The sequence below is a fragment of the Pinus tabuliformis genome, chromosome J (assembly GCF_031772625.1).
Source record: "Pinus tabuliformis cultivar Carrire ecotype Pingquan chromosome J, CPIR1, whole genome shotgun sequence".
NCBI classification, from domain to species: Eukaryota; Viridiplantae; Streptophyta; class Pinopsida; order Pinales; family Pinaceae; genus Pinus; species Pinus tabuliformis.
The window spans coordinates 153,529,747-153,539,518 of NC_142295.1; the positions used below are offsets into that span (position 1 = coordinate 153,529,747).

General features: G+C 37.1%; 1 protein-coding gene across 1 annotated transcript; it reads right to left on the minus strand.

Moving 5' to 3' along the window:
- Positions 1-3,503: 3,503 nt before the first annotated feature.
- LOC149226090 (uncharacterized) lies at positions 3,504-4,043 on the minus strand. The gene has a single exon (XM_089380100.1). The coding sequence runs from the start codon at positions 4,041-4,043 to the stop codon at positions 3,504-3,506; it is 540 nt and encodes a 179-aa protein (XP_089236226.1).
- Between the last annotated feature and the right edge of the window lie 5,729 nt (positions 4,044-9,772).

Consider the following 9,772-nt stretch of genomic DNA (forward strand, 5'->3'; position numbering starts at 1 on the left):
AGCCTTACTTCGCGTCCATCTCCCTGGCCTCAGCCATTATCACTTTTCGCCTCAGATTTTCCTGACTTCCTTCTTTCTGTTGCAGGTTCCTGGTCCTTCCCCGCCCTTGAACTGTGCTCGTCGACGCTTTGTCACCCTTCTTCGTTCTCCTGCATGCCCCTCTCCTGTTTCTTTTGTCTTGCCACCTTCTCGCTTTAAACTTTCTCCTCTGCCTCCTTTTCTTATTGACTAACTTCCTTTCCGCTACTCCACCTGTCTTATCTTTGCTATCATGAGTCCGCCCATCCCCTATCAGCCTGACATCTCCACCTCCCTTCATCGGTACTCTTCCCTCACCTCTCCTTGGGATGATATCCTTTTCCGCGGTTCGCTTGATCCATTAATCATGATTTGATCTCCGCTTGCCCGTTCCTACATGCTCCCTGTCCGGGCATTTATTGTCCTGTCTACTCTCTTCCTCCTCACGATCAGAAGTCTATTGATTATTCCGGGCAATTGATTCATTATGATCTTGGATTATTATATTTTTAAGTTCACTCCAGGTCGATTCATCCTCTATTGATGGCCAACTAACGTCCAGTCTTCTGTTCGACTCTTTACTCCCCCAATTCGCCAGCAGATCCGCCGCTCTATTCCCTTTTCGCCTTACATGGCTTATTATTTTATATTCAATTATATTTAGTAGCCCCTCAATGTCTTGAATGATCCCCGCAGTCCTCCAACTTTTCATTACTTGTTCCCAACTCCTGCCATCCCTTAGTTTTCAGAGCATCTCTATTGTGATCTATGAGTCTCCTTCGATTTGCAGGTTCATGTACCTATTCCTTACTGCGATCCGTAATTCCTGATGTAGCGCCCAAAGCTCTGCTTCGTTATTCGTCATTTCACCTCCCCATTCCGCAAACACCCACCTTGTATTTTCCCTACTGTCCCTGAAGATGCCCCCCAGGCCTGCTTGCCCTGGGTTTCCTTTGGACGCCTCGTCGAAGTTCAACTTAATCAAATGTTCTCCAGGATATTTGAAATGGTTAGGGCTCTGTGTGAGAGGTCCGATCCTTTTCTCTGCTCGGGGGTAGACCATGCTAAATTCCATATTTAATTTGGAAACTATTCTCCATTCTTCCTGATTCATTTTCCAGTCCTCCTCCTCCCATACCTCTGATAGAACAGTTTCTTTTATCGATCTACATATTTCTTCCCATATTCTTGCAGCTTGGCAGCGTTTATCCCTGAAAATCCTCCTATTTCGTTCTTTCCAAATAGACCATATGACGAACCCCACTGACAAATTCCATACTCTTCTTACTACTCTACTGAGGAATTTTCCTTTGCCCCATTGCATCATAGTATTCACGATGTTGTTCGCATCTCTTTTTGTTCTTCCAAAGAGTACTCTGATTTCCTCCCGCAAACACCTCGCAAATGGACATTTATTAAGTATATGCTCTTGGGTTTCAGCTTCTTTTCTGCATAAGCTACATATTGAGGGCCCATAGAAGCCTCTTTGCTAGATTTTGTCCCATGTCAGAGTTCGCTCTTTGCTCACCAACCATGCAAAAATTGTTACTTTCGGCCACCACTTGCCTTCCCATATTACTCTCCAATCAACAGCTCCTTCCTCCCTTTCCTGTTTCGTTGCTAAATAATATGCTTCTTTTACTGTATAGGTTCCTTTCATAGATTTTCCCCACCTGAGGATATCCCTTCCTGGTCTGATTTTAATTTTCCTCAATTCTACCTCCTTAGTATATAATTTTTCTATATCCTGGTTTATATTTTCATACCATTCCTCTGGCCTCCTCCAAACCCTCCATATATCATTGGACTCTCCCTCTTTCCAGTAATCCCTCACATATTCTAATCCTGCCCTCTTCGCTTTTTGTTGGACTTCTTGTAGGGTTTGTATCCTTGCCAATTTATTTCGCTGCTGCCATCCTTCCTCCCAGAATCTGGCATTGCTCCCCGCACGGATTTCCAAAAAGGCATGATTATTAACTATGTCCCTATTCTGGCTTGCAAGTTCCCAGAATGAAGATCCTTTTGGGATTTCCTCAGCTCTCAGTCTTCCCTCTACTATTTCTGGCATATTATATTTTTGATTCCATATTCTCTTCCATACATCATTTCCCTCCCTGCACCCATCTCCACCAAAGTTTTGCCCCTAGTACCTTATTTAAAATTTCCGGATCTCTCACACCCAGACCTCCTTCTTCTTTTCTTTTAGTTACATTTTTCGATGAAACCAGAGCCCATTTCCTCTGTTGCTTGGGTCCGCCCCATATGAATTTCCCAAATATTTCCTTAATTCTTGAACATACTCCTTTGGGTGCTGCCATAATGGATAGAGGATAGATAGGTATCGATTGCAGGACTGATTTTAACAGTACAATCCTACTTGCAATGTTCAAGGATCTAAAGGACCAACTTGCCAATTTGTTTTTTATTTTTTCGAACGTACTCTGCCAGTTTTTCATCCGAGTAGGGTTTATGTCCAACTGGATTCCCAAATACTTAGTAGGTAGTTCTCCCTGTCTAAAGCCTAGAGTTCTGGTAAGATGAGCTTTGATAGAATCAGGAGTATTAAATATGAAAGTGCATGATTTTTCATTGTTTATTTCCATACCTGATGCCTCCATGAATATTTCCAATACTCTCTTGAAGTTCCTCACCTCTTTGACTGAAACTTCGCCAAATAGCATCACATCATTTACAAACTGCTGGTGTGTGATGGGCAGATAGTTTCCCCATAGTTTTATGCCTTTAATTCTCTTTTCCCTTAGCTCTTTTATGAGATTTCTTCCTAAACCCTCCACTGCCATTATAAATAGGAATGGAGAAATAGGATCTCCTTGCCTGATTCCCCTTGTTGCATTGAAAGTACTCGTTGGTGTACCATTTACCAGAATTGAGAAATTCGGAGTTGAAATCATACTGTAGACCCATTCAATCCATCTATTATCGAATCCATATGCTCCAAGAATCGCTCTGAGGTAATTCCAATTCAACCGATCATAGGCTTTTGACAAATCTAACTTCATCATCATCCCTCTCTGCTTTTTCGTCTTTAAGGAGTGTATCACTTCCTGAGTAACTACTATTCTGTCAAGTATTTGGTGACCCTCCACAAAGCCAGTTTGCTCTGGTGCAATTATATTCGGGAGTAATGGCTTCAACCTTTTCGCTATCAGAGTGGCTATAATCTTATAGATGACATTGCACAGTGCTATTGGCCGAAAACCTTGCGCCTCCTCCGAATTGTTATTCTTAGGGATCAGGGTCAAAAAGGTCGAATTTATACCAGGCCATATGTATCTTTTGCTTCATTCTTGATTCCTCTACAGCCTCCAAGACCTCCTTTCCTAGAAAATGCCACCCTGCCTGATAAAATTCCACCGTATATCCATCCGGTCCTGGTGCCTTGATCTTGCTCATATTCATCACGATCTCTTCTACCTCTTCCATGGTTACTTCCCTCATCAGAGCCTTGTTTTGTTCATTTGTTATTAACCTTGGAATTCCCTCTCTTCGTTTTTCGATCCTTCTCCTTTCCCCTGTTCCTCCGTCAGATTCTTTGTTGCCTCCTCTTGTCGGTTTTGTGGGCATTCCCTGAATAGATGTCCATACTCTTGACACCTTCTGCACTTGAAGGGAATGTGCTCATAGTCTATGGGCTGCTGCCATATTTCATCATGGTATTCCACTTCTATGGACTCCGGCAAGGGTTCTGCTATGTTCATATACACACAAATCCTTGCATAAGATGCGTATTTCCCTCTTTTGGTTGACTCTGCCACCTTTACAAAGGTTCCGATCGAGTTGCCAATCCCTTCCAATATTACAGGATCCCAAAACTCCATTGGTAATCCGAACAGTCTAACCCATATGGGGGCTGCCAGTATTTTCTCTTCATCCGGATTGTATCTGTCCTCCCAGTGTCTCATAAACAGTCCTGCATTGTTCATGAAATATGGTCCCTCCTTAAAAGTTCTTTCTTTATCCTCTAGGTTCGTAAAGATGACTGTGAAAAATCCTTTGGCTCCCATTTTTAGGTCTATATGCCCTTTTGGCCTCCACCTTTGTTGAATCCATTTTGTTAAATCCTTTTCGGATGGCCAAAATCCTATAAACTTACAGACCAGAGCATGGTCTCTCATATAGCATCGGTAATCTTCAAGCTTATTACTCTTGATATTCGGGGTTTGTTGGGGACAGGTTTTATGTCTCTCCCTTTCATCCCTATTTGAAGGGACCCATTAACGCACCATCTTATGTGTCGGTGTTAGGCAGTTCCCTTTGACCAATTCCAGCACAGTGACTCATCACAAGTCGCCCCTCGACAATAACATGGTGGCCCCACCTCCAGAAAGAATTCATATGTCATGCATGGGTTAGTCTAAATTTGTCAGAGATATTTAAGCTTATTAATGACCCAATTTCTTATGATCTTAGTTATCGTACAATGTCATCTAAGATCCCCTGAATATTACTTAATCCCAAAGTGGTTTACGTGAAAAATATAAAATATTTACTAAAAAATGAGACTTCCATGCTTAGTACGCTATGCATTGATCAAGACCATATTATTTACTCAAACTAAATTATTTTCAATGCAATTTGTACAGGTATTTTAAGAATGAATAAGTGGGGGAGGATTAACGAGTTGGAAGTTGAAGACCCGGAAGATATGATACAATTTTCAGCAGAAGACTTAACATGGATAGAGATTGAGGGGGACCAAGTTGCAGTTATTCCATATTGTCGACTTGATGATTTCATAAGTGGAGAGGAATCAAATGAAAGTGCACCCACTCAATTTCTTCTTAAGAATCATCGAAGTAACAAAATAGAGGATATCAAACACACCAATTACTCAACATTCTTGGAGTACAGTGTGTGAGTCTCTATATGCTTTTTCAAGATATGTGTAATTTTTTCAATATGCATAAATATTATATCTAATTTGCAGTAATTTTTTTACGTACAGTTATTGGTGTTCATATGGTCCACAGTCGACAAGGAGAATTAGGAGTGCATCATCAGATCCAAAGACAACCCGCAATCGACATGAAAGTATTAAAGTTGGTTGCCAATGTCACTTCTTTGTGCGACGACTTGTGATGAGACCAGATGATGTTGTAATAATATATACTGCATGTAGACATATTGATGAATCCAATGTTATTTGTCATGGGACAGATGCAATCGGAAGGTCCATGAGATTCAATTATGCACCACATTTAAGTTGGCATATGCGATCTAGTGTCCAACATTTCGTTAAAAGAGGTTTTAATGTTACAATGATATGGGACAAGTTCATCTCTGATGTGAAGGATGGATCTGGTGAGTTATACACAGGGAAGCCTCGAGATACCTACATGACAAAAAAAGATATAAGTAAGATTTACAATGATATCATAACGCTAGAGTATGTTAAAGATCAAAGTGATCCAAAGAGTGTGGAGTGCTGGTACAAGGAAAACCCAGAGAGTTTTTTCTTCTACCAAAAACAAGATCTTGTTGAAAATATCCCTTTTATTATAGGCATACAAACAAAGTGGATGTGTTCAATGATGCTGAAATATTCTCACAATAATATTATCTCAATGGATTCAACCTTTAGTACAAATAAGTACGGGGTGAGTACATATTTATCCTAAATCCGATTCATTTATTTAACCTCATATTAATGCATGTATCTTATATAAATATAATTATGCATATTTTTTGTAATGCAGTATCAACTTTACACCTTAATGGTTTTCGACGAACATCACAATGGGGTTCCAATAGCTTGGGTGATATCATCACGCAATACTATAGCTGATCTTTCTAAATGGATGTTGGCCTTACTTGCAATTGGAAACAAAGAGCGACCAGATTGGCATGTTCTTGCCTTCATCACGGATGATGCTACTGCTGAAATTGAAGCATTGAGGTGATGTGTTTATTATTTTTATAAGAGGCATAAAAAATATTGTTAATGTATAATCTCTCTAAAAATTATGTTATTGCAGGTTTGCAATCAAGTGCAAAGTATTATTATGTGTGTGGCATGTTCATCGTGCATGGTTGAAAAATGTTGGAAACAAGGTCAAAGGGAGGGAAAACCAAATACGCATTTTTCGTGGATTAGGTGAAATCATGCACATGTGTAAAGATGATGAATCTGTGCGAAAGAAAGTTGAAAGCTTATTTGAAGAATTCACTGAACAAAAAAGATTTTTGGAATATTTTAGAAATACTTGGCTGTCCAACAACAAAATATGTAAGCTTCTTATTGGTGGTTTTAATGACTCTATTTTTCATGTCATATGTATACTTATTAATATATAACTAATAAATTTCTTTCTACAGATATGTGGGCAAAAGCATACAGAAATTTTCCACATTCAAATCAAGATACGAACAACGCCATTGAATCTTACCATCAGTATATCAAGGAAAGGTACCTATGTGAGAAGAACAATGCATGCCACAGAAGGGTTGATTGGTTAATCTATGTTTTGTTGACAAAAATTGTATTATTTTACAATCATATGCACCATTTAAAAGAAGTTGGTTTTGTACGACCCAGAAAAATACAGGAACAACTGAATTCATCCAAGTGTAGAGCTAAGAAAATCCCAAATGAAGATTGTGTGCCTGATGAAAAGAGTAATGACTACTGGGTTCGTAGCCAAAATAAGGATACTCGCACGTGACATTTGGTACAATGTCATATATAAGGGTTCTAATCTACACTTCTACAATTGCAATTGGGCCCTAAATGGAAATATCTGTAAACATGTATTGAAAGTTGAGATGTTAGTGAGTAACACTATTTTGGGTGAAAATGTAGCACCTGGTGTCACTGATCCCATGACAGAAAGGCCTAGAATTTTATTTGATTTGAATGAAACACCTATATTGGTCCCAGAAATCCAAACAGAGATTTTTCCATGCTTTGATTCTCCTCCCAATCTGAATTATCATAATGAAACAAGCATTGATAATTTAAAGAATTTCTCATACAATGTTGAATCGACCAATGTACGACAAGATAGTGCATTCTCTGAACATGATGAGATGAAACGTGTTAACTCATCAACTCTTGAGAAATTGAGATCCATAATACCTACAAATGTGGAACAGGCATATGCATTAAACAACTTGGTAGACAAAGCATGTCAAGAATACAACAAAATGTTTTTCAATACTATAACTCCTTCCAAGATCACTACCAAGAGAAAACATAGTTTCTTGAGTCCAGTAAATAAAAAGAGGTGATGTGGTCGCAAGTCAAAATCAGGGACAGATATACTACAATTTGAGAGGGTTGGACGAGTTCATGCAAGGAAAAAAAGAATGGATGAACAATTGGAGTCATCTTCTCAAAAACAAGGAAATGTGGACCACGCGCCTGAGATAATTCAAGATTCTATTATACCCAATATTGGTATGGAAATTTCATGCTATGCATTGTTTTACGTTAAATGCGATATATTATCATGTTCAACACATTTGCATGACTATATGAACTATTTTTATTGTTACAGCTGAGGGACCCACATCTCATAACATTCCAAATTGTCGAATTCGTTTATTCGATGAACATGCTACTGAAAAAAGATCTAGCATTGGGAACACTGCTTCAGTCATTAACACCCCAATATCCTCCCCAAGGGTGCTCCCCCCTATTGTTGAACCAATTAAGATGTGTCATCGCCCACACCCACCACCTTTTTCCTCCATAAATTCTTCCATGCCTATAACCACCTCTGTAATACCTTCCCAATGCTCACCCCTACCCTTCAATCATCCACCATTCTCATTTTTTCAATCGTCCACCCTTAACATTCCAATTTCCCCCCTAGGTTAATCCCCGGGCCTACAGTGATTCCCACTATTGTACAACCGGTGGGGGTGTATTGTCGCCCGCACCCACTACCTTTTCCCTATTTCACATCCACCATGCCTTTATCCAGCGCCCCTGAACCATGCCTATATCTGTCACCAAGTGCTCCGCCATCTACCCAGGAAGGGTTGTCTTCTCCATTGCCTCAAATCCTCACGGTGAGAATGAGTATTTGATCAAAATATCATCATGAATTAATGAAATTGATTATATGCCTTTCAATTTTTACAACTAATTGATTATTGTAATTTTTTGCAGAGATATCAATTTGGAAATCCACCTGGGAGTGCCTCATGGGACGAGGGTGACTTATAGACCCATACTTTAGATCGATCATGATGTTGTTTTTCCATTATGTCATTGATGGGCATGAGATTCCATTATTTATGTTGGAAATGAAGTTCTATTTTGTAAAAAAGAAACATGTATAGTTGGACCTATTTTGAATAAAAAATACATAAATTTATATTTGTGTTTATGACAACATCTTCATTGAATTTTAAATCCTTATGTGGATGCGATGTTATATTCTATCAATGTTACATTACTTTTTGATGAATAGTTGTAACGGATTTTGTTTTTATTAGTTACAAATTATCAAGTTTATAAGTTAAGTTACTTTTATATTTATATCTTATTTGATGTTTAAAATGCAATCTTAAGACTTATACCTCGCACCTCAAGATTAATCTGTCTAAAAATACATATGCCTTTCAAACTTGATACTAGATAAAAAAACAATAACCACACATTACAATCCAATATCGCTTTAAAAATATTCTTACCAAGTCTCTTAACAAATATGTAATCGTAGATATTTTTATCATAAGCTACCATACAACAACGACTCTTAAGTATAAACAAAATATATATCGAAAAAAATATGAAAGCTTAAATATATTTTCACATCCTCAACCTTAGAATATTCATTTATTTCTTTACATATGAATTATAGTTTATAGTTTATCTTCATATTCCATAGATTTTACATGTGAGAATCAACCCATTTAATAAACATGTACTTGTTATTTAACCTCTTTAACCTTTATTGATTTTTTTTTTTGTTTTATGGGGTTAAGGGTGTGATTGGAGAAGAGGGAATATTAAGATTACCAAAATAAAATTACAATTGAAATAGTAAGGAAGTATAAAGTTAAAAGTTGTAAATTATAATTTTGAAATGGTTAATATTCTAAAGTGAAATATTGATTTTTGAGAGTGGAAATATCGATGGATAAAAGTATGTATTTGGAATCCAAAAATGTGAATTCCATTAATTTCAAACCTCCAAACTGTGAATTTTGGTTTTGATATTCAAGTCTTTTCTTTAAAACATTGTTTTATAAAAAATGAATAGTATAGGCCGGCAATAAAAAAATTACATAAACAAGTGATTTACATATACGTAATATTAAATTGAAATAAATAAATTAATGTAATGTTAAATTTGAATATTTTTTTTTTCCAATTTACAACTCCACTAAAATTTAAGAAGATTTGGTTTACTCATCTTGGATAAACGGTGATCAAGTGCTCTGTTAAAACACTGCTTCAATTACCCGCCGTGTTAAATTAATATATTGGACATGATGAAGATGTAGAACTGTCAAATTTACAAAAAAAAAAATATTAAGAGGATTTGCTTTTACTTTTTATATATTATCTAAGGTAAGCTCTAAATTTTCAAGGAATACGGTTAATTAAAAACACAACTCAAAGTCATTATAATGATATAATAGTTGTGCAAAGAGGCTCATACTACGATAGAGGTATAATTTTTTCTCAGCAAGAAAAGTATATATATATATATTCTAAATAATAAACAATGTTGGACGTAATTAAAAACAAAAAAAATTATACATATTTGGTTAGTTTTAA